General features: G+C 40.4%; 3 protein-coding genes across 5 annotated transcripts; 2 read left to right on the top strand and 1 right to left on the bottom strand.

The window, feature by feature from the left end:
* Positions 1-203: 203 nt before the first annotated feature.
* On the bottom strand, positions 204-7,137 carry LOC121981079 (DNA-(apurinic or apyrimidinic site) endonuclease, chloroplastic-like). Of its 3 annotated transcripts, none has more exons than XM_042533421.1 (12): positions 6,986-7,137; positions 6,395-6,599; positions 6,220-6,317; positions 6,056-6,135; positions 5,807-5,983; positions 5,436-5,719; positions 5,130-5,240; positions 3,828-3,965; positions 3,686-3,733; positions 2,148-2,228; positions 1,217-1,376; positions 204-604 (listed from the first exon to the last, which is right to left on the bottom strand). In XM_042533421.1, exons 1-12 carry the CDS (start codon positions 7,114-7,116, stop codon positions 483-485), a joined length of 1,635 nt encoding a protein of 544 aa, XP_042389355.1. In that variant the 5' UTR covers positions 7,117-7,137; the 3' UTR covers positions 204-482. The 3 variants fall into 3 exon arrangements, with proteins under 3 accessions (XP_042389355.1, XP_042389356.1, XP_042389357.1); XM_042533422.1 differs by having other exon boundaries at positions 5,807-5,968; XM_042533423.1 differs by having other exon boundaries at positions 6,395-6,485; positions 6,986-7,131.
* A 54-nt stretch (positions 7,138-7,191) lies between these two features.
* Positions 7,192-9,194, top strand: LOC121981081 (peroxiredoxin-2F, mitochondrial-like). The gene is made up of 5 exons (XM_042533425.1): positions 7,192-7,463; positions 7,572-7,601; positions 7,925-8,083; positions 8,502-8,596; positions 8,905-9,194. Exons 1-5 carry the CDS (start codon positions 7,248-7,250, stop codon positions 9,008-9,010), a joined length of 606 nt encoding a protein of 201 aa, XP_042389359.1. The 5' UTR covers positions 7,192-7,247; the 3' UTR covers positions 9,011-9,194.
* Positions 9,195-9,331: 137 nt separating this feature from the next.
* LOC121981080 (microtubule-binding protein TANGLED1-like) lies at positions 9,332-11,098 on the top strand. Its single transcript, XM_042533424.1, has 3 exons — positions 9,332-9,669; positions 9,758-9,962; positions 10,042-11,098. Exons 1-3 carry the CDS (start codon positions 9,574-9,576, stop codon positions 10,881-10,883), a joined length of 1,143 nt encoding a protein of 380 aa, XP_042389358.1. The 5' UTR covers positions 9,332-9,573; the 3' UTR covers positions 10,884-11,098.
* The last annotated feature ends 12,892 nt before the right edge of the window (positions 11,099-23,990 follow it).

The raw sequence follows: 23,990 nt of genomic DNA, 5'->3' as shown, positions 1-23,990 counted from the left end.
CGGTGGCGTCAATAAATGGTGCCCTAAATGGAAGCTTTTGTTTCCAAATTTGCTAATCAAAAATATCATTAAGCTTTTAAATACCAAAATTCAATTACCATGAGCCTGAAGCCTTCTTCTTCCCTTCTCAACTTGAAAAATCTCAACTTATTTAGATAGTTTAGAGTTTAAGATTTAGGGTTTACCATTTAAGATGACAAAACTTTTATCCGAGCACACACAATAGAGCCATAATAGTTAAGTGAAGTTTAATCGATCCATAGACAACATAGAAACTATCAATAAGCTACAAGGAGGGGAACTTTTTAAACTAAACCCGTAGCACAATGGTCATAATCTTCTACCTTGTACACAAAATGACAATCGATTGAGGCTCGCTTCAAAAGGCGTCATCGCGACCTCGAGTAGATGTCGTCAAACTGTAGTTTCAAAACTGTAGAGGCAGTGAAGTAAAACAGGATATTGTTCAGTGCGATTCGAACCTAGAGCTTCAATATCAAGCCTATAGGGCAATGGTCACTCCCTGGAACATCCGGGCATATGTATGAGTCGTAAGCCATGTCAGAAATGCTTTCTGAGACGAGGAAATAATCGAGCCGCCAACCTGGTATTCATAGCAGCCAAGACATGAAATGGAAAACTTAAGGGAACAGCGAAGAATAGACAAAAGTAAGTAGCTTCCACAATATTAAATACCATATGAGCGAAAAACCAGTAAACTGCATGATACATGTGGCAAATGCACTTAATCAAATGAACAAATGTTTAATGATCTCAAGTTGCGTCCATACGCAACCATTCTTTAGATGGATGGATAGATTTGAAATTCTACTGTAGAAGTTCTTTTGCAATTTTCTCTGAAATTATGCATAAGCTTAAGTGTAACGAACAAGAATGTACAGATCTAAAAGCTCGCAGTCTATCAGTCTATCAAACAGACCAGTCTTAAGAAGTTGGTTTTCACAGCCTTAGCATTTATGGATCTAGGAGTAAAAAAGTAGAAAGTAAGAGGAACGAGAATGAACATCTCATCTCCGGCTTGCAATTCACATCCAAATGGAGAATAAAATCACAAAGAAAGTGTGTTTCTGCACACCATACACTACACCGGAGCTCCCAATTAGATGGCGGATACATTGCTTGGATGCTTGAATTTTGACCAAAAAATGAAAACGATAGATGGTCAAACTATCGGAAAAAAAATAAGTTGGCATACCTTTGTTAGTCTTTCGTCCACCATGTCTATAGCCCCAATAAGTGTAGCCGACTGCATTTGGATGCTGTTTTCTAAAGGTATCGACAAATCCTCTAGATAAAAAGTTCATTTCAAATGAGTCTCTTTCCTCCTTTGTGAAACCGGCGCTTCTGCGATTACCCTGACATTAACATATGAATATACCACAATTCATCTCTAACGCAGACCATCAGAAATATTTTTGAAAGAAAAAATTCCTCATTTGCAGATTCTGATGTAGCAAGAGAGCATTTTCTAACTGTGCAATTGAATTATTTGTTTTTATTTGCAGATTAGAGACCTAATTAGTATCCTACAAAAATCAGCATCGCTTAAATATCCCTATGCATATTCTAATAGTTCGAATACTACTTTGATAAAATCCATCCAACAAATTGTCTAATCATTCTTAATGATTGTAATTAACAGTTTAAAATATTAAGTCAAAGAATTTTCTTGCTTTGAGGTATTAATGGCAACTCTACATTAGGCTAGATCATGTGTAATCCTGGTTATTGAATATTTCATTATTTGTAGTCATCATCATTGTTAAGTTCTGTTAGTTAACTCTATTTGCTATCTACAGCATCGATCTTAGTGCCATCAACGTAATTATATTTCCAAAATTTGCAGTACTATGCAGTATTCTCAAGAGTGAAGTTAATAAAATACAGCTGAAATGTCGTATGCTTTTATCTGTGTTCTTGCATATAAATATTAGCATTCTTAGCCACGTAGACCAAGAGTAGAGATGCAAGTCCACCAACAAAAGATGAGCATTGGTTTATTGCATCTGAAGGTTTATAGTAAAGTTGTTTGATAGAAGTGGAACTAATTCTAACTAAACCATAACATGATATTCTTGTAATAATATTCCTATAAACTAAATAAATAGAAATGAGGCTTTTCTTACAGCAGGATCATAGATGTCGATCTCTTGATGTGCACAATTGAGGTCACCAGTCAAAATCACAGGTTTTGATTGTTCAAGTTGCTGCAAAAACAAAATGTAAGTACTAATTTAGAAAATAACAAAAGTATCCATATTGGAAATTGGCTATAAAACTAAAAGCAATGACCAGAATGATTAACCGAAAGTAAGAATGCAAACAGAATTATTGAAGGAATAGTAAAGAATTATTGCTAACAGTTCCATTCATGAAGCCAATATACGACCAAAGCACTCTTTGACTCTTGATACTCTAGTAACTAGCATCTTAGATGTCATAATAAGCTTCAGAAGATCTTAAACCATTATACAGTAATGCTCCATGACATAATCTTCAACCGGGGCTTCAGTGCCAAAAAAACACAAAAAGGATAAGACTGTTCGTTTACCAAATTTTCTTCCAGTCTCTTTACTATTGAACAGTGCAGTGCAGATAAAACTTCAAATTTAATCATGGCAAAAGAGATGTGCTATAAGTCCCACCAAATCCATCAATTGCTTTGAGGTGAAATCACATAAATATGGAACTCTCGTTTTCATTTCTTAAAAAGATGTCTTTAGGTTTTATCAGCAGTTAATGTCCTTTGTATTCTCAGAAAAAACAAATCATACAAGATTTGAGACTGGCCAAAATACTATTTCATTGCACATATCCTCGTGAAAACTCCAAAACAATAATATATTTCACTAGTCAAAACTCCAGATAAATATTAAAGAATTCAATTTAACCAAAAAGTTGCACAGATTAATTAACAATCCAGGCAAAACATTGTCATTAAAGATCATGCATAAATATTCAACTAGAACTGAGACAAGCAATCATACCAGCCAACTAACTCATTTACATATGCGGGCTGGCAGATCAATCTGCTAGTTGTCTCACGAACTTCTAATAAAGTTTATGGTTAGAGTAAGGTGATATAGTATTATCCGTGAGACACACACTTTACATTGGATTAAAGGAACCACACAACAATATATTTTATAGGTCGAACTTGACTTTATTTGATGATGTGATCAAATCTCATGTTAATGGATTTACAAATCCATGACAGCTGAAATACGTAATGTTTGGCACTCTCAACTAGAGAAATCTCATGTTAATGGATTTACAAATCCATGACAGCTGAAATACGTAATGTTTGGCACTCTCAACTAGAGCAAAATCTAAGATCTAGCATGAGAATGAAACTGAATTCCCCAACTAGATTTAGCATACCAAAATCTAAGATCTACAAGAGCAAATATCAAGCCAGAGTGCTTAGTTGCTGTTTCTGTAAAATGAATAAACTAAAACATAATGGTTGCAATAATTATGTTTTTTCCCCTATGACGCTTATCCCCAACAATGTTTCTCTGACAGTATGAAAAAAAAAAATGCATCTTGACTACATGCCAGCCAAAACATTCCGAAGTATGTAATAAACTGCCAGCTTAGATTTAAAAACCTACATAAACCTCATACAAAAGGAAGAAACAAACACATGTTAGTAGTAACTTACTTTCATGTGTTTGCTAAGAGATGGATCCCATTCCTCAATCCGATAGTTCTAATGAAACCAAAATATCAGATTTTGTCATTGTCACAAGAAGACGACTGGAGAATCAAAAAAGACAAATAAAATGAAATGGACTACTGCTTACAAGCCTCTTCAGACCATCACCAGAATTGGGCACATATGCACAGATCAAATAAAATGTATCAAACTCCACTGTCACTAGGCGCCCTTCACCATCATGATCTAGTATACCAAGTCCATACTTCACCGAGATTGGCTTGATCTATTTTGCAGTAATGTGGATAGAGTAAGGCGGATAAGTATTTTGATATATATGTAGTTTAGACAATCTCAAGAAGCTTAAAACAATTACTATAAAGACAATTAGAGCCTTTTTCATGAACAAGTTAGCTCAAGAAGGTAAGCTAAAACTATTCAAAGAGATAATTCAAGCCCCTTAGTAAAATGGAGTATTTCTGTGAACAGTAAGAAAAGAAAATGTGAACCATGTAAATTAGGACCTGAGATATATTGATAAACAATAAGATGCAGCTCCTTCACATCAGGCCATCATCAATTCCTCAGTCTAAGGAACCAATAAGGACAGAGCTGGGAAAAAACATTTAGCTAGAATTCTTTTGAACACATCATTGGACTACTGTAAGATGAAAGATAAAAAATATGATGTAGAACTCTTAGGTCTCAGAATTAACTCCTGATAGAAAGAGTGTTTACATAATCAATGTACTTTACTTTTGTCTATTTGATCACTTAACCCCTAAAATTGTTTGTCAAGCTTAGACAATAAAGCTATTCAGAGATCTTATGTTTTTTGCTTTACATACTAGAAATCTATATGAGTGGAACAAGGTTGGGTTGAGCCGCTACTTTGGAGAGAAAAACAATCAACCTGGATTTATTATATGACAAAATCAGAAAAGGCTCACGTTCTAATAAAACAAAAACAAAACTTGAATCCTAGGACCACATGTTCCATCTTCTCAAACATTGGCTTGAGGATTTGGTTTGGAGTCATCAATTTTTACCCCTAGGAATCTAGAATATATTAATAGGCCTTGCGATGAAGTTCAGTGTCGAAGTCGAGTAGTGGAAGTGATGTGGACACACCTTCAAGACCTAGACTACTTAAGATCTGGACTTTGTCAGGATTTTGATTTTTTTTCCTTTATTAAATTGAGCATAAAACTAGGAATTAACCAATCAGTGATGGCTCTCATGGTTCCCACCAAGACAAATTCTTATCATTTTAGTTATAAAATATCAGAGTTCAAAGCCTATATTGGCATAAGTTATAAGATTTTATCATTTTATGGTTTATAAACACAATTTCTCTAGAAGCCAGAAACATGATTAAAGATGCTAGACTGTTAGTAGAAGAAGAATAAGCAACCTCATTAAATATATGCTAACATCAGAATATACATACCCGTGAAATAATCGCAGTTCCAGAATAGCCAAGTTTTGAAACACTACAAGTCCAGAAGCTGTTGTTATAGCCTTCAACTAGACAATCCTTGATTTTCTCTACATCATTCTCCTATTCAGAAATTCAAAACTAAACTGATTCAGTAAAAGATGGAAGTCCAATAATGGAACCAAGAAAGGTAAGATGATACCAATTTAGTGAGTCAATATTGGTGTCAGTAACATACAATCAATGCTTATTTTTCACAGTTTTTGGGGAATTACAAATGTGCATTAATCAATTTAAATTAAATATGAACGTCCTTGCCTTCATTTTAGTCTCTTGCAAGCATAGAACATCAAAATCCTCTTTTTCTGCCAACTGAAGCACAGAACAGCCATCTGTTTTGAGTAGTGCTCTCAAGCCATTGACATTCCATGAAATCATCTTCACATATTTAATATCATTGGTAGGGTGTAGGGGTCTCATAATTTTGGGATTATAAGGGATCCACCCAGCCTGTGGCTTCTTGTGAGCAAGTTTTGCCCAAGGTTCACTTGCATTCATTTCAATGCTTGTTTGATGCAAAATTCCTTTGTCATTTTGCATACCTAAAATGAACATGTAATGGCAGTGGTCAACTTTAAAACAGAGTCAGGCAGCTTGTTTAAAGAATATTCGCCATTACAAATTCTTACCACCAATTGATTGCTGTTCTCCCCTACTTCTCTTGTTTGCTTCAGGAACCGTTGTCAAGTTAGCAGCATTATCTTCAGTTGATGAAACCTTTGGTTTTCTTTTAGATGTCATAGGATGCAGTTCCTCATTACCAATCAGAACTTTATCTGATGCTGTACTAGCTGCAAAATTCACCTCTAAAAAAAACTACCATTGAGTTATGTATTTATTAAGTAAAAGTCAAGAGACACCAAGATGCAAATCCACACCATTCTCCCCACTGGATGAGAGGGCCATTAGAGCTGACACTAGATCCTTCTTACTACCTCTTGATGGAAGACCAGCGCTCCTTTAGTAGAAGCCCAAAAACATGAGAAAGCAATCACCATAGTGAGTTTAGAATAATGTTTCAAATGAGATATGCAAAACATACTTAGCGAGTGTTCTGAGTTTATTAATTGTCATAGCACTAAGGTTACTAGAACTGTTCCATGACATTCCAGTTTCGACATTGGTTTCATTAGCATCCACCTACAATCACAACAAGTCATACCCAGTCATGCATTTAGAAGGGCAAACTTGCCTGCAATTTTATCCAAATAATGCACCTCAACAATGGTCTTCTCAGATTGTGTCATGGAACTGGAAAGTGTCATCGGCTTCTTATTATTCCCACGGGTCGCCATGGCAGTGACAGTCCTGGAGAATAAGTTCATACAAGGCACATCAAAACTGATGTATTTCAACTCCAGGGTTGATGACCCTGAGCCCCATTTCCCAGGTACTAACAATGCTCTGGCACCACATAATAATCTATAAAACAAGTGATCCGTCACTCGAGCAAAAAACAAAAAATTTTCAGTGATCCCTAACCAGCATTAACCAAATAGCATATAAAATACATAAAAACAACAACAACAACAACAACAACAACAAATCAAGCACACTGAGCCAGTCAAATAATGGAACTGCATCAACGAATGATTTTGTTTATTGGTCCAAAGTAGACACGTATAAAAGATTGTAAAGTATATGCCCAGGGAAATCAATCAAATGCTTCCAAGAAGCGGGGAAAATAGGAGAAAATAGAATCTTCCGTCATCAAAATCTCAGCCCTATCTCTAGCCCTAGATAGAAGGAAGCGCGGTGCAAGCAGAATCGATAAGGTAGGGGAGGGGAAGAAGGTCCAGGAGTATTACTTTGAGGAAATGGCTGTGGTGCGGATCGGCAGCATCGCCCTACGTTGGACAAACCATGGCCGGCAACAAAAGCATCTACGACAGAAAGGGACTCGGAAGAGTGGAACAGTGTAGCAGCCCACGGGCAGCATTTTAGATATTACGGAAAAGTCGACGTAATTTATAAAACTCGAGGGGGTTGTTTGTAAAACTCATTACTTCCTGCGAACCGGGAGGCATAAGAAAACCCTAGCTGTGGTCTGGGGAGCTCGATCGGGCGAAGATGGCGTCGGCGCTGTTGAGGGCGAAGCGCGCCGCGGGTTTCTCGTCGGCGGTGACGGCGATGTCGACGGCGTCTATATGCAGGGCGTTCGCGTCTCTGTCCGTGGGTTTGGATATCATATCCGCCGCACCCAATGTGGCGCTTCAGAAGGCGCGCTCCTGGGACGAAGGCATCGCCTCCAAATTCTCGACAACGCCTCTGAAAGACATCTTTCAGGTTTTCATTTATTCCCTTTTCCTTTCAATTTCTTTTATTAGAACACTTCAACTTTTATCATTTTTTTGATCTTGGTGTTCTCGAATTTACAATTGTTGTAAATTTCAGGGGAAGAAAGTTGTCATCTTTGGATTGCCGGTAAGTGGCAGTATTGCCTTTCTAGTTTAATCAGTGATTCCAGTTCTTCATTTTTATCTGCTATATTTTTCTGCTCAAAACCACTAATAAAGGAAGAGAAACATACAAATGGAATGCAAAAATGCATGAAAGCATAAGAACAAACAGATAGTTCTTGAAAAATTGAAAACAGTAAGACAGAAAACAGAAAAGTGCAGACAAAATCTTTAAAATTTCTGCAATTTTAGAACTAAAGAGATTTCTAACTCATTTTGTGTAAGTGGAGCTCTCCATTAGTCTTTTGATTACTCACGTTGCTAATTATGCACTACATTAACCTTCAGGGTGCTTACACTGGTGTTTGTTCAGCGCAACATGTTCCTAGCTACAGAAACAACATCGAAAAGTTCAAGTCTAAAGGCATTGATTCTGTGATCTGTGTTGCTGTCAATGATCCATATGTTATGAATGGATGGGCCGAAAAACTTCAGGCAAAGGAAGCAGTGAGTTTCCTGTTTGACTTGCTATGCCCGTAATTCTTGTCGGCATGAAATACAAGAAATGCCAAATTTTTATAGTCATTCCTGTAAATGGAACATTGTCAATTAGATTCATCACATATGGGATGATATCTTCATGCCCTATTGCTTAGTTAAACTGAGGGGATGTTAAAAATATTGTTAATTTTTATTAACAAGATACTTCAAGGAATTTCTCGGTATCATATTCATGCTGTTGAAAAGAAGGTGGTCTTTTGTCTGGCTGTATTAGTTAGAATTGCTATAAAAGAATAATTAGAAATTTTAAAGTTGGAATAGTCATTTGTTTCTCAGATATGAATTCTTCTTAAATTGTTTTTCCTGAGAATGTGATCATGGCCATTTCACCTTATCTTCATGGCTTTTGCTGCTTTGTTATCAGATCGAGTTTTACGGTGACTTCGATGGGAGCTTTCACAAAAGCTTGGAGTTGGATTTGGACCTCTCTGCCGCATTGCTTGGGCATAGGTCTCAAAGGTAAAACCAACTTTATGTTGAATCATGTTCTTCTGTTTGTTCTCATATATCGTAAATATTCTCTAATCATATTCTTCCTTATATTTTCTTCTCTGAATATTTCTCTAACTTTTAGTTGCGTACATTATCATATTATGACATTAAAAGATCAATTAAGTTGAGACAATGACTATAGTTATGAAATTAACAGTTAGATTGGCAATGCGCATTAGGACTTTCTGATTATGATGTTGATCAAGGATCCTGATAGTCGATACTAACTTGTTAAGTAGTGCCCTAACCTATATTCTCGTGTTCATCTTCTCTAGGTGGTCGGCTTATGTTATTGACGGGAAAATAAAGGTGCTTAACATCGAGAAAGTTCCTTCTGAATTTAAAGTCTCCGGTGGCGAGGTGATCTTGGACCAGATTTGATCGGTTCGCATATCTGTTTTGATGAACTATTTGAGCCGAGAACTATGTTGCTCTAAATAAATGAATCCAAAAACAATCCATTGAGATTTTGTTTTGCCTTTTGGTGAAAGTATTTCATCATATTGTTTGTATATTTCAGTGGCCATTGTTGTTGAAAATATTTGATCGAGTGTGTTGGTTGATAGATTTTAATAGCATTAGGGAAAGTCCTAAAATCAAAAATCCAATTCCCCTTGGAACGATGGAACTTCTTCGATGAAGAAACCAAGCTCTATCTTAAAAGTTGTTCCTTTGAAGTTTCAAGGACTATATTGGGTGGGAGTCTGGGTCGTATCTAACTTTTTCCGCCAATCATCACTGCACACGTCAGCTACTTAAGTCAACAGCGAGCGTTTCCAACACTTAAAAAAAAAAAACCACAGCAAGTAGCCGTTGCAGTCCACTAGATCCAGACGACCGTTACAAGCCTTCCACTTCAAACTCTCCCTCCGCTTCATTTTCGTCTTTAGATCGCTTCTCCTCTGCTACCACAGATCGAGTTTGAAATCCCCAATCCCACCACGATGGTGGCCAAAACTCCGATCAAGTACCGAGGATTCGTCGCCGCGACCTCCGGCGCCGGCCTCGACTCCGATCTCGTCCGCCAAACCCTAAACAAGGTACGTGTCAGTTCGCTGGCGTTGTTCGTTCTGTTCATACGTGGACTTTGGGATCCATTGAGGGATTGACCTCCTTGCTCCGGCGAAGGTGGACAGGTGCGTGGCTCGACTGCAGGAGCTCCAGTACACGGTGGTGGGTGGCGCCAAGGTGGTCGCCGGCGTCACCCTGAGCCCACGCAGCACCCGGGGCTACCTCCGCACCAGCGTCCGGTGCAAGCAGGAATCCCTGAGGACGTGGAGTAATACCTCGTCCCGGCGATCTCCCGCCGGCAAGTTCCAAGGCGGCACAAACGGTATTAGATCTCCTGGCTAAAAGGGATCAATTTTGGTTGTTTCGGGTCGTCGTTCCTAAAGGGATCTGTTTTGAAACAGGGGAGTGGCGGCGGATGTCTCTGCCGGCGATGCTGCTGAACGAGACCGTGGCGGAGATTCTCCAGGCTAGCCGTGTCGCAAAGAAATCATCTGCTAAAACCACCGCTAATGTGTCCCTCTCTGACCCCGCTGCCGCCGATCCCAAAACCCCCGTGGCAATTCGGAGAAGAACCGCCAACAAGCCGGCGGCGATCCCGAGCGAGAACGTCGCGCTCTATGCACGGCGGTCGAAGGAGAAGCAACCAGGGAGATTCCAGGTGATCCGTTCCGAGTCATCACCGGCTACAGCCGCTAGGGCGCGATCTCGCATCCGGTTCAAGTCCACTTCTCCCCTCGCCGCCGCCACGAGAAGAGAAGAGGGTGTGAACCCCGGCAAGCTTTCGGTGGCGGCCCACCGTGTGTCGCCGCGAAACCGACCGTGGGCCAAGAAGACGGTGCTATTCCCGAATGTACTGTTCAACTCTTCCTCTTCCTCACCGCCGCCCGCGTCGGCTTGCCGCGGGCAAAGGTTCTACAAGACCAAATCACCCATCATCGGCCGGTCGCGTCCGCCTCAGACACCGCCGCCACACAAGTTCCTGATCAAGTCGCCGACGGCATCGCTGGGGTCTCAGCTGGCGACCAGGAAGCCGGGCGTCGCGGTGGTGCGGGTGCTCAAGGCGTCGCCGGAGAAGGTGGTGGTTCTCAAGACCCGGCGGCGCTCCTTCTCTCCTTCCAAGTTCGTGAACCGGATGGTGTCGCCTCTCAGGACGCGGATCGCGCTTCCAAAAACCGGTATTGGGCTGAAGCAGCGGCCAGAGCTCGGCACGCCGGCGAGAATCCCCGCCATGAAAAGGACATAAAATCAGAAATATGGGGTAAATAAAAAAATTTAAAATTCGATTGGCAAAAAATCAACTTGTCGATTTGTAAAATTAAGAACGAAATTGTTCTTATGAGTTATGAGAACTGTAAGGGCAAATCATATAGTATGATTTCAGTGTAAAGATGGTTGATGTTATACAAATAATTGTATTCATTTATTTGCGGCAAAAATGATAATGTTCCTTGAAGCCCACCTAAGTATATTGAAGAGAGTAACCGGTCTGATAGAGTCTCATGGTTAGGTCATTCAATAATAATTAAGTATTTAAAGTTTGAAATTCAACTGCGTATTATACAAAATTTTCTTCTTAATGAATAGTGAATCCAAGAACGTTGGCTCTCAAAATGAGTCTTCATGTGTATTTTTTGATTTATCGTGGTCGATGGAAAATTTCCGTGAGACTAGAACGGTTACCTCCAAGATTAATCGAACCCAAGGCTTGGATACTTGGTACCAACCAAAAAAAAAAAATGAGTAAGCTTTGTTCCTGCAGGATGCTCAGTTGGCTTGAGGATGGTCGGCTTGTTACAAAAGAGAGTAAGCCCCTAAGACTATGGTGTAACGGAAGGATGTTAAATTGTCATCCATGTACTTACGATTCAATCCCAACTACGGTGTATTTATAAAAAAAATTCTCCAAATAGTGTGCACAACCATGGAATGTTAGGTTTCTAAGCCGCTCACCGTGAGTGTTTCCCGATTTACCCTAGCGACATATGCAAATCTCATGGGGTCAGGTTAGCCGCCCCACGTTCAATACTATCGGGTAAAAAAACAAGTAAATCAAGGCATTAATTTCCAGTGGGTGCATGTCCTCGAGAAAAAACTCCTCTCACTCCTAACTAACTTGGCGATCGAGTGTAAGTAAACTCTATGATTTATCTCCCTTCATATAATCTGAGAATGGATTGAAAAGGACGTTTGGGATAACATAATCACCGCTAAAAATATAAAAGTAAATCACGAGGTCATTTAGAGGTCATTTAACCGATTGAGACTTATTGTGATAACCTCTAACATGAGTACTAACTAGACTGAGACAATTGTATTATGTTATTTGTAACATGAGAAGGAGACAATAAAAGCATCTAATGAAACACTGTTAAATTTAATATCTCTTAAAGTCAACTTACATATGATTTAAGAAACTTGTAATACCAAAATCCGTTAAGTGATCTAACTTAAAATTATTGAATTTTGGATTATTGGATGCGGGTTAAATGTGTAGAATTCTTTAGCCTAATCTATTATTATCTATGTTATTAATAATGGATCTTCCAAGGGTTTAGAATAATCTCGACCTAGTTTCTTGTTCTCATTGACAAGAAATTTTTTGGCGCTGTCACCCCTAAGTCCTTTGAAAGATCTTCCCCATTTACTTCTGCTTCTTGCTTTTTTTTCCGGATGCAATGACACTTCCGCTATAATCAAGTTCTATGTCATTGCTTTACCGTTTTCATTCCTGTTATGCCAGGATTTGTAGAAACAAGATTCATGCTCTTCTTGTTGTATTCTCTATGCTCTACTTGTTGTATTCTCTTTGAATTCTTATTCTATTTTTTAGAATCCATATGACATAAGGTTTTACAACACCTTTCAATTGGTAACATAGCCATGATTTTATTTTTTCAAATTTCATGATTGATCCCGTCTGGAAGCTGAGTCGGATGAAGGCGGGCCTTAATGTACTGGAAGTTGACGGAAAGTTACCACGGCGTCTGATCTACCTGGCACCCCTCAGAAAGGTTCACACAGGCGGATGACGAAGGAAGATGACCGGGATGATGACACTGCGGCTCTGCGCACACTCAGACGAGCCCACGAGTTGTTAGAGACCAGAAACCAGGGAAAAAGTCCCCGGGTCAGGCCATTCGACGCTCAAGTCAGGTACTTTTTCCCCAGAAACACAGAGAAAGGACGAAAAGTAAAGACGAGTAAGAAATGACGAGTGAACGTACCTGCATAAGGGACAAAGCATCCCTTTTTATACTGCAACGGATGTTTCTGGGGCCTGGTGGGTGTCAGGGAATGTCAGCTGTAAGGTTTTGTCCGGCGGTGAGTGACACGCGGCATCTCCTCATAGGCCAGCGGCATAACCAAAGGGGTAATGTGTAGGTCCCTTTGGAGGCCGGCAAGAGGGGAGGGGTGAATTGGCCTACAAAATAAAACCAAAAACCCTTCTCGGATATTCAACTAACTTAAAAGAATTGTAATTAAAAAGGCAGAGACTAATTAAAACAGAAAGTAGACACAGAGGAATTACTTGGTTTGCAATCAGAGGATTGCTAATCCAAGGCAAAGAAGACGCACTAATTGATTCTCCTCTGGGCGGAGTAGCCTCTTACAGCGTTGAAAGCACAGAAAGAAATAACACAAATAAAAGCACTGGATTACAAGTCTTTACATTTAAGCTTCTGGACCAAGGCTATATTTATATTCTTGGTCCGGGCGTCTAGAAGGATTCCGGGCGCCTTGGGGGGGATAAATTTTATCCCCTAACGGTCGGATCGAGTCAAAACTCGATCCTGTTGAAAAGTCGATTCCGGGCGCCCGGAAGGGTTCCGGGTGCCCCGGTCGGTTCCGGGCGCCCGGAATGGTTCCGGGCGCCCGGAGCCCTAAGGTCAACATAAGTTGACTTTTCGACTCCGGTTCAGCTCGTCTCGATCCAGCTCATCTCGGTCCGGGTCTGTTCGCTCCGGCTCCGTTTGCTTGGGTGATCTCGGCCTTCCGGAATAGGGCTCACCCGAACCTATGTTCCGGCCTTCTCCTCGAGCAGCCTTCCTTCCCGGTTTCTCGTCCCTCGAACGCCGCCCACGCTCTTCTTGTCCGCCGGTGTACTCTTCCGCGGTCACCTCGTCCCTCGGACGCACCGAGCCCGTCGGCTCTCTCCCTGTGTCGTCCTTCTCGTTAGCCGCGTCTTCCGCTTGACTTCCCGTGTTCCTAAGCTCCTGCACACTTAGACACAAGGGTTAAACAAACGCAGGACCTAACTTAGCTTGTTTGATCACATCAAAACACCTTGGGGTTCCAACAATCTCTCCCTTTTTGATGTGAGCAACCCAAGTTAAGTTAGGGTAACCATATGCAATAAAAACGATTTATATTCCAATAAGTCCAAATATGTTTCAATTGAAAATTATAGTACCTCCCCCTAGACTTAACACACTTCTCCCCCTTTGATCACATAAAAATTGAAGTTAATGTAAAATATTTAAAGACACTCTTCAGAATTTTTCTTTCGAAAGAGAAACATTTAAGTAAAACATTTTTCAGATAAAACAGTCATAAGTGTTAAAAAAAAAATTAAGTTTTGAAACTTATCTCAACAAAAAAAAAAATTCTAATTAAAAAAAATCTAAGTCAATTTTAAGAAAATTATAAGGCAAAAAAAAAAAAAAACATTCTAAGATAACTAAAAAAATTCTAAGTCAAATTTATAAGATACTAAAAAAAATTTAAATATTTTCTAACACAAATTGAATAACTCTTTTAAAGCATTAACTAATTTGAATTAATGCTTTTTCAGTTAGTCAATTAAACTTTTCATTTCGATACTTGGCTTCCAGGTCGTGGCAAGGCACTAGGCCTTCTTGGTTATTGGAGCAACAACCACTTCCTTAGACAAAACCTCATAAAGAAATTAGTTGTTTAATTTCATTGCTGAAAATGCTAAGTCTAATTTTAATTTTAAATTAAATAAGTTTTTGGAACCCAATAGAGGTTCCTACCTACAAGATTAACCAAGTATTTCCTAGGTATATAGATTTTTGATATATTTCTAATTTGACTTTGATGAAATCTATAATACCAATTTAAACCACTATAATTTCTAAAAGTAGAAATATTTGAACCATTAGATTTTTTCAATCTTTCTATTTTTTCTTTTAGTTTTTCATTTTCAATTTTCAATTTTCAATTTTTCAAAATCCTCTATAAGACATGATTTTGCCAAAATTCTCTTTGTTTCTAAAATTTCATTTTCTAATTTGGCATTTTTATTTTCTAATTTATACATGGATTTAGTCATAGCTTTGATACCAAAGTAAAGTTATCAGGGGGGTAAGAGGCATACCTCACTTACCATATCAGACTTGAAGCCTGAATCTCCCCTTGCTTCACTACTTTCATCTGAGGTCGCTCCCCCTTCATCGATGCTGGGTTCTGATGTACTTTGTCCTTTGTGGCTTGCCATCAGTGCAATCCCCGCATATTCTTGAGCTTCTGATTCAGATGAAGAAGTGTCGTCCCAAGTTGCATTCAGGTTGTGTTTCTTGGGTGTCTTCATTTTGACCTTCTTGAGTTCTGGGCAGTCTTCTCTTAGGTGTCCCTCCTTCTGACACTGGTAGCACCGTACCTTTCTTCTACCTTTTTGATTCTTGTTATTTTGCATTTTAAATTTATTAGATCTAAAAAACTTTTTAAAGTTTCTTACCATGTACGCTTCTTGATCGTCTTCGGAGTCTGACTCGGGTTCATCCTTATTGGTTGCGTTCAGCGCCATAGTCTTGGTTGTGTCCTTTGATATCTCTGCACATCTAGTTTCGTGTAATTCAAGGGTAGAAAACAACTCTTCTAAAGTACTTACCTTCAGGTCTTTTGAGATGTAGTAAGCATCGACTATTGATGTCCACTCCGAAGTTCTTGGAAACGCGTTGAGTGCGTAGCGTATAGTGTCCCGGTTTGTTACCGTTTCACCAAGGTTTTCGAGACCAGTAACTAATTCTTTCACCTTTGCATGTAGACCGTCTACTTTCTCACCTTTCTCCAGACGGATGTTCATCAGTTTGTTGCGGAGGATGTCCCTTCTAGCGAGCTTTGCTTCGGACGTGCCTTCGTGGAGTTCCAAGAACTTCTCCCAAAGTTCTTTAGCAGATAAGTAGTTTCCGATGCGGTTGACCTCTTGAGGCGGTAACACGCTCAGCAGGTGATGTTCTGCTACCGACTCATTCTGCTCCTTCTTTGTCCAATCGCTCTCTTCTTTTTCTTTTCCATCTTTATCTATTGGAGCTACAAAACCATATTTCATAATAAACCGAATTTTAAAATCTGTTTTTAGGAATACCTCCATACGACGCTTCCAATCTGCGAAGTTCCCCTCGAATTTTGGTGGGACGATACTTGGTCTGGCCATCTTTGTTGCTTCGATCGGCGGTTAGTCCTCCTGAAGCACCTTGGCTCTGATACCACTTGTAGGTCCCTTTGGAGGCCGGCAAGAGGGGAGGGGTGAATTGCCCTACAAAATAAAACCAAAAACCCTTCTCGGATATTCAACTAACTTAAAAGAACTTGTAATTAAAAAGGCAGAGACTAATTAAAACAGAAAGTAGACACAGAGGAATTACTTGGTTTGCAATCAGAGGATTGCTAATCCAAGGCAAAGAAGACGCACTAATTGATTCTCCTCTGGGCGGAGTAGCCTCTTACGGCGTTGAAAGCACAGAAAGAAATAACACAAATGAAAGCACTGGATTACAAGTCGTTGCATTTAAGCTTCTGGACCAATGCTATATTTATAGTCTTGGTCCGGGCGCCTGGAAGGATTCCGGGCGCCCTGGGGGGGATAAATTTTATCCTCCAACGGTCGGATCGAGTCAAAACTCGATCCTGTTGAAAAGTCGATTCCGGGTGCCCCGGTCAGTTCCGGGCGCCCGGAGCCCTAAGGTCAACATAAGTTGACTTTTCGACTCCGGTTCAGCTCGTCTCGATCCAGCTCATCTCGGTCCGGGTCTGTTCGCTCCGGCTCCGTTTGCTTGGGTGATCTCGGCCTTCCGGAATAGGGCTCACCCGAACCCATGTTCCGGCCTTCTCCTCGAGCAGCCTTCCTTCCCGGTTTCTCGTCCCTCGAACGCCGCCCACGCTCTTCTTGTCCGCCGGTGTACTCTTCTGCGGTCACCTCGTCCCTCGGACGCACCGAGCCCGTCGGCTCTCTCCCTGTGTCGTCCTTCTCGTTAGCCGCGTCTTCCGCTTGACTTCCCGTGTTCCTAAGCTCCTGCACACTTAGACACAAGGGTTAAACAAACGCAGGACCTAACTTAGCTTGTTTGATCACATCAAAACACCTTGGGGTTCCAACAATCTCCCCCTTTTTGATGTGAGCAACCCAAGTTAAGTTAGGGTAACCATATGCAATAAAAACGATTTATATTCCAATAAGTCCAAATATGTTTCAATTGAAAAATTATAGTACCTCCCCCTAGACTTAACACACTTCTCCCCCTTTGATCACATAAAAATTGGGGTTAATGTAAAACATTTAAAGACACTCTTCAGAATTTTTCTTTCGAAAGAGAAACATTTAAGTAAAACATTTTTCAGATAAAACAGTCATAAGTGTTAAAAAAAATTAAGTTTTGAAACTTATCTCAACAAAAAAAAAATTCTAATTAAAAAAAATCTAAGTCAATTTTAAGAAAATTATAAGGCAAAAAAAAAAACATTCTAAGATAACTAAAAAAATTCTAAGTCAAATTTATAAGATACTAAAAAAAATTTAAATATTTTCTAACACAAATTGAATAACTCTTTTAAAGCATTAACTAATTTGAATTAATACTTTTTCAGTTAGTCAATTAAATTTTTCATTTCGATACTTGGCTTCCAGGTCGTGGCAAGGCACTAGGCCTTCTTGGTTATTGGAACAACAACCACTTCCTTAGACAAAACCTTATAAAGAAATTAGTTGTTTAATTTCCTTGCTGAAAATGCTAAGTCTAATTTTAATTTTAAATTAAATAAGTTTTTGGAACCCAATAGAGGTTCCTACCTACAGGATTAACCAAGTATTTCCTAGGTATATAGATTTTTGATATATTTCTAATTTGACTTTGATGAAATCTATAATACCAATTTAAACTTCTATAATTTCTAAAAGTAGAAATAATTGAACCATTAGATTTTTTCAATCTTTCTATTTCTTCTTTTAGTTTTTCATTTTCAATTTTCAATTTTTCAAAATCCTCTATAAGACATGATTTTGCCAAAATTCTCTTTGTTTCTAAAATTTTATTTTCTAATTTGGCATTTTTATTTTCTAATTTATACATGGATTTAGTCATAGCTTTGATACCAAAGTAAAGTTATCAGGGGGGTAAGAGGCATACCTCACTTACCATATCAGACTTGAAGCCTGAATCTCCCCTTGCTTCACTACTTTCATCTGAGGTCGCTCCCCCTTCATCGATGCTGGGTTCTGATGTACTTTGTCCTTTGTGGCTTGCCATCAGTGCAATCCCCGCATATTCTTGAGCTTCTGATTCAGATGAAGAAGTGTCGTCCCAAGTTGCATTCAGGTTGTGTTTCTTGGGTGTCTTCATTTTGACCTTCTTGAGTTCTGGGCAGTCTTCTCTTAGGTGTCCCTCCTTCTGACACTGGTAGCACCGTACCTTTCTTCTACCTTTTTGATTCTTGTTATTTTGCATTTTAAATTTATTAGATCTAAAAAACTTTTTAAAGTTTCTTACCATGTACGCTTCTTGATCGTCTTCGGAGTCTGACTCGGGTTTATCCTTATTGGTTGCGTTCAGCGCCATAGTCTTGGTTGTGTCCTTTGATATCTCTGCACATCTAGTTTCGTGTAATTCAAGAGTAGAAAACAACTCTTCTAAAGTACTTACCTTCAGGTCTTTTGAGATGTAGTAAGCATCGACTATTGATGTCCACTCCGAAGTTCTTGGAAACACGTTGAGTGCGTAGCGTATAGTGTCCCGGTTTGTTACCGTTTCACCAAGGTTTTCGAGACCAGTAACTAATTCTTTCACCTTTGCATGTAGACCGTCTACTTTCTCACCTTTCTCCAGACGGATGTTCATCAGTTTGTTGCGGAGGATGTCCCTTCTAGCGAGCTTTGCTTCGGACGTGCCTTCGTGGAGTTCCAAGAACTTCTCCCAAAGTACTTTAGCAGATAAGTAGTTTCCGATGCGGTTGACCTCTTGAGGCGGTAACACGCTCAGCAGGTGATGTTCCGCACGGCTGTTTGCTACCGACTCATTCTGCTCCTTCTTTGTCCAATCGCTCTCTTCTTTTTCTTTTCCATCTTTATCTATTGGAGCTACAAAACCATATTTCATAATAAACCGAATTTCAAAATCTGTTTTTAGGAATACCTCCATACGACGCTTCCAATCTGCGAAGTTCCCCTCGAATTTTGGTGGGACGATACTTGGTCCGGCCATCTTTGTTGCTTCGATCGGCGGTTAGTCCTCCTGAAGCACCTTGCTCTGATACCACTTGTAGGTCCCTTTGGAGGCCGGCAAGAGGGGAGGGGTGAATTGCCCTACAAAATAAAACCAAAAACCCTTCTCGGATATTCAACTAACTTAAAAGAACTTGTAATTAAAAAGGCAGAGACTAATTAAAACAGAAAGTAGACACAGAGGAATTACTTGGTTTGCAATCAGAGGATTGCTAATCCAAGGCAAAGAAGACGCACTAATTGATTCTCCTCTGGGCGGAGTAGCCTCTTACAGCGTTGAAAGCACAGAAAGAAATAACACAAATGAAAGCACTGGATTACAAGTCGTTGCATTTAAGCTTCTGGACCAATGATATATTTATAGTCTTGGTCCGGGCGCCTGGAAGGATTCCGGGCGCCCTGGGGGGGATAAATTTTATCCTCCAACGGTCGGATCGAGTCAAAACTCGATCCTGTTGAAAAGTCGATTCCGGGCGCCCGGAGCCCTAAGGTCAACATAAGTTGACTTTTCGACTCCGGTTCAGCTCGTCTCGATCCAGCTCATCTCGGTCCGGGTCTGTTCGCTCCGGCTCCGTTTGCTTGGGTGATCTCGGCCTTCCGGAATAGGGCTCACCCGAACCCATGTTCCGGCCTTCTCCTCGAGCAGCCTTCCTTCCCGGTTTCTCGTCCCTCGAACGCCGCCCACGCTCTTCTTGTCCGCCGGTGTACTCTTCTGCGGTCACCTCGTCCCTCGGACGCACCGAGCCCGTCGGCTCTCTCCCTGTGTCGTCCTTCTCGTTAGCCGCGTCTTCCGCTTGACTTCCCGTGTTCCTAAGCTCCTGCACACTTAGACACAAGGGTTAAACAAACGCAGGACCTAACTTAGCTTGTTTGATCACATCAAAACACCTTGGGGTTCCAACAATCTCCCCCTTTTTGATGTGAGCAACCCAAGTTAAGTTAGGGTAACCATGTGCAATAAAAACGATTTATATTCCAATAAGTCCAAATATGTTTCAATTGAAAAATTATAGTACCTCCCCCTAGACTTAACACACTTCTCCCCCTTTGATCACATAAAAATTGGGGTTAATGTAAAACATTTAAAGACACTCTTCAGAATTTTTCTTTCGAAAGAGAAACATTTAAGTAAAACATTTTTCAGATAAAACAGTCATAAGTGTTAAAAAAAATTAAGTTTTGAAACTTATCTCAACAAAAAAAAATTCTAATTAAAAAAAATCTAAGTCAATTTTAAGAAAATTATAAGGCAAAAAAAAAAAACATTCTAAGATAACTAAAAAAATTCTAAGTCAAATTTATAAGATACTAAAAAAAATTTAAATATTTTCTAACACAAATTGAATAACTCTGTTAAAGCATTAACTAATTTGAATTAATACTTTTTCAGTTAGTCAATTAAACTTTTCATTTCGATACTTGGCTTCCAGGTCGTGGCAAGGCACTAGGCCTTCTTGGTTATTGGAGCAACAACCACTTCCTTAGACAAAACCTTATAAAGAAATTAGTTGTTTAATTTCCTTGCTGAAAATGCTAAGTCTAATTTTAATTTTAAATTAAATAAGTTTTTGGAACCCAATAGAGGTTCCTACCTACAGGATTAACCAAGTATTTCCTAGGTATATAGATTTTTGATATATTTCTAATTTGACTTTGATGAAATCTATAATACCAATTTAAACTTCTATAATTTCTAAAAGTAGAAATATTTGAACCATTAGATTTTTTCAATCTTTCTATTTCTTCTTTTAGTTTTTCATTTTCAATTTTCAATTTTTCAAAATCCTCTATAAGACATGATTTTGCCAAAATTCTCTTTGTTTCTAAAATTTTATTTTCTAATTTGGCATTTTTATTTTCTAATTTATACATGGATTTAGTCATAGCTTTGATACCAAAGTAAAGTTATCAGGGGGGTAAGAGGCATACCTCACTTACCATATCAGACTTGAAGCCTGAATCTCCCCTTGCTTCACTACTTTCATCTGAGGTCGCTCCCCCTTCATCGATGCTGGGTTCTGATGTACTTTGTCCTTTGTGGCTTGCCATCAGTGCAATCCCCGCATATTCTTGAGCTTCTGATTCAGATGAAGAAGTGTCGTCCCAAGTTGCATTCAGGTTGTGTTTCTTGGGTGTCTTCATTTTGACCTTCTTGAGTTCTGGGCAGTCTTCTCTTAGGTGTCCCTCCTTCTGACACTGGTAGCACCGTACCTTTCTTCTACCTTTTTGATTCTTGTTATTTTGCATTTTAAATTTATTAGATCTAAAAAACTTTTTAAAGTTTCTTACCATGTACGCTTCTTGATCGTCTTCGGAGTCTGACTCGGGTTCATCCTTATTGGTTGCGTTCAGCGCCATAGTCTTGGTTGTGTCCTTTGATATCTCTGCACATCTAGTTTCGTGTAATTCAAGGGTAGAAAACAAATCTTCTAAAGTGCTTACCTTTAGGTCTTTTGAGATGTAGTAAGCATCGACTATTGATGTCCACTCCGAAGTTTTTGGAAACGCGTTGAGTGCATAGCGTATAGTGTCCCGGTTTGTTACCGTTTCACCAAGGTTTTCGAGACCAGTAACTAATTCTTTCACCTTTGCATGTAGACCGTCTACTTTCTCACCTTTCTCCAGACGGATGTTCATCAGTTTGTTGCGGAGGATGTCCCTTCTAGCGAGCTTTGCTTCGGACGTGCCTTCGTGGAGTTCCAAGAACTTCTCCCAAAGTTCTTTAGCAAATAAGTAGTTTCCGATGCGGTTGACCTCTTGAGGCGGTAACACGCTCAGCAGGTGATGTTCTGCACGACTGTTTGCTACCGACTCATTCTGCTCCTTCTTTGTCCAATCGCTCTCTTCTTTTTCTTTTCCATCTTTATCTATTGGAGCTACAAAACCATATTTCATAATTAACCGAATTTCAAAATCTGTTTTTAGGAATACCTCCATACGACGCTTCCAATCTGCGAAGTTCCCCTCGAATTTTGGTGGGACGATACTTGGTCCGACCATCTTTGTTGCTTCGATCGGCGGTTAGTCCTCCTGAAGCACCTTGGCTCTGATACCACTTGTAGGTCCCTTTGGAGGCCGGCAAGAGGGGAGGGGTAAATTGCCCTACAAAATAAAACCAAAAACCCTTCTCGAATATTCAACTAACTTAAAAGAACTTGTAATTAAAAAGGTAGAGACTAATTAAAACAGAAAGTAGACACAGAGGAATTACTTGGTTTGCAATCAGAGGATTGCTAATCCAAGGCAAAGAAGACGCACTAATTGATTCTCCTCTGGGCGGAGTAGCCTCTTACAGCGTTGAAAGCACAGAAAGAAATAACACAAATGAAAGCACTGGATTACAAGTCGTTGCATTTAAGCTTCTGGACCAATGCTATATTTATAGTCTCGGTCCGGGCGCCTGGAAGGGTTCCGGGCGCTCTGGGGGGGGGGGGGGGGGGTAAATTTTATCCCCCAACGGTCGGATCGAGTCAAAACTCGATCCTGTTGAAAAGTCGATTCCGGGCGCCCGGAAGGGTTCCGGGTGCCCCGGTCGGTTCCGGGCGCCCGGAGCCCTAAGGTCAACATAAGTTGACTTTTCGACTCCGGTTCAGCTCGTCTCGATCCAGCTCATCTCGGTCCGGGTCTGTTCGCTCCGGCTCCGTTTGCTTGGGTGATCTCGGCCTTCCGGAATAGGGCTCACCCGAACCCATGTTCCGGCCTTCTCCTCGAGCAGCCTTCCTTCCCGATTTCTCGTCCCTCGAACGCCGCGCACGTTCTTCTTGTCCGCCGGTGTACTCTTCCGCGGTCACCTCGTCCCTCGGACGCACCGAGCCCGTCGGCTCTCTCCCCGTGCCGTCCTTCTCGTTAGCAGCATCTTCCGCTCGACTTCTTGTGTTCCTAAGCTCCTGCACACTTAGACACAAGGGTTAAACAAACGCAGGACCTAACTTAGCTTGTTTGATCACATCAAAACACCTTGGGGTTCCAACATAATGAGCCCCGACTGTTGGCATATTCCCTAACACATTGATTATTCTATGACATTCTCTGACAGACAGTTACGATTCCCTGGCTTGTTTGTCCTGTAGTGCCTGGACTCTAGGTCTGTACTCCGAGGTCTGTATTCCGACCTGTTTCTGTCTACTGTAATTCATGGTTTGTATGTCCCGATCTGTATGCCAAATCTGTATCACGACTTGCATCTATATACTTTTATCCATGGCTTGTACATCTCGACCTGTACGCCAGGTTTGTATCTCGACCTACATCTGTCTACTGTTATCCGTGGCTTGTACGTCCCGACATGTACGTCAGGTCTGTATCTCGACCTGCATCTGTCTACTGTTATCCATGACTTGTACGTCCCGACCTGTACGCCAGATCTGTATCCCGACTTGCATCTGTATACTGTTATTCATGGCTTGTACATCCCGACTTGTACGCCAGGTCTGTATCCCGACCTGCATCTGTCTACTATTATCAATGGCTTGTACGCCCCGACCTATACACCAGATCTGTTTCCCGACTTGCATCTGTATATTGTTATCCATGGCTTGTACATCCCGACCTGTACGCCAGGTCTGTATCCCGACCTGCATCTATCTACTATTATTCATGGCTTATACGTCCCGACCTGTACGTCAGGTCTGTATCTCGATCTGCATCTGTCTACTGTTATCCATGACTTGTACGTCCCGACCTGTACGCCAAATCTGTATCCTGACTTGCATCTGTATAATATTATCCATGGCTTGTATATCCCGACCTGTACGTCAGGTATGTATCCTGACTTGCATCTGTCTACTATTATCCATGGCTTGTACGTCCCGACCTGTATGCCAGATCTGTATCCCGACTTGCATCTGTATACTGTTATCCATGGCTTGTACATCCCGACCTGTACGCCAGGTC

This window comes from Zingiber officinale, chromosome 5A, assembly GCF_018446385.1.
Source record: "Zingiber officinale cultivar Zhangliang chromosome 5A, Zo_v1.1, whole genome shotgun sequence".
NCBI classification, from domain to species: domain Eukaryota; kingdom Viridiplantae; phylum Streptophyta; class Magnoliopsida; order Zingiberales; family Zingiberaceae; genus Zingiber; species Zingiber officinale.
This window is presented reverse-complemented; position numbering and strand designations above follow the sequence as displayed.

Bases quoted from the DNA above. Each gene is read 5' to 3' on its own strand.
- LOC121981079 (XM_042533421.1), bottom strand. From the start codon at position 7,116: ATGCTGCCCGTGGGCTGCTACACTGTTCCACTCTTCCGAGTCCCTTTC. The intron at 5,720-5,806 runs GTAAGAATTTGT...TGTTCATTTTAG, and splicing joins AGAACAGCAATCAATTGGTG to GTATGCAAAATGACAAAGGA. The intron at 2,229-3,685 runs GTAAGTTACTAC...TTGTTTTTGCAG, and splicing joins CTCTTAGCAAACACATGAAA to CAACTTGAACAATCAAAACC.
- LOC121981081 (XM_042533425.1), top strand. From the start codon at position 7,248: ATGGCGTCGGCGCTGTTGAGGGCGAAGCGCGCCGCGGGTTTCTCGTCG. The intron at 7,602-7,924 runs GTAAGTGGCAGT...ATTAACCTTCAG, and splicing joins TTGTCATCTTTGGATTGCCG to GGTGCTTACACTGGTGTTTG. The intron at 8,084-8,501 runs GTGAGTTTCCTG...CTTTGTTATCAG, and splicing joins AACTTCAGGCAAAGGAAGCA to ATCGAGTTTTACGGTGACTT.
- LOC121981080 (XM_042533424.1), top strand. From the start codon at position 9,574: ATGGTGGCCAAAACTCCGATCAAGTACCGAGGATTCGTCGCCGCGACC. The intron at 9,670-9,757 runs GTACGTGTCAGT...GCTCCGGCGAAG, and splicing joins TCCGCCAAACCCTAAACAAG to GTGGACAGGTGCGTGGCTCG. The intron at 9,963-10,041 runs GTATTAGATCTC...GTTTTGAAACAG, and splicing joins GTTCCAAGGCGGCACAAACG to GGGAGTGGCGGCGGATGTCT.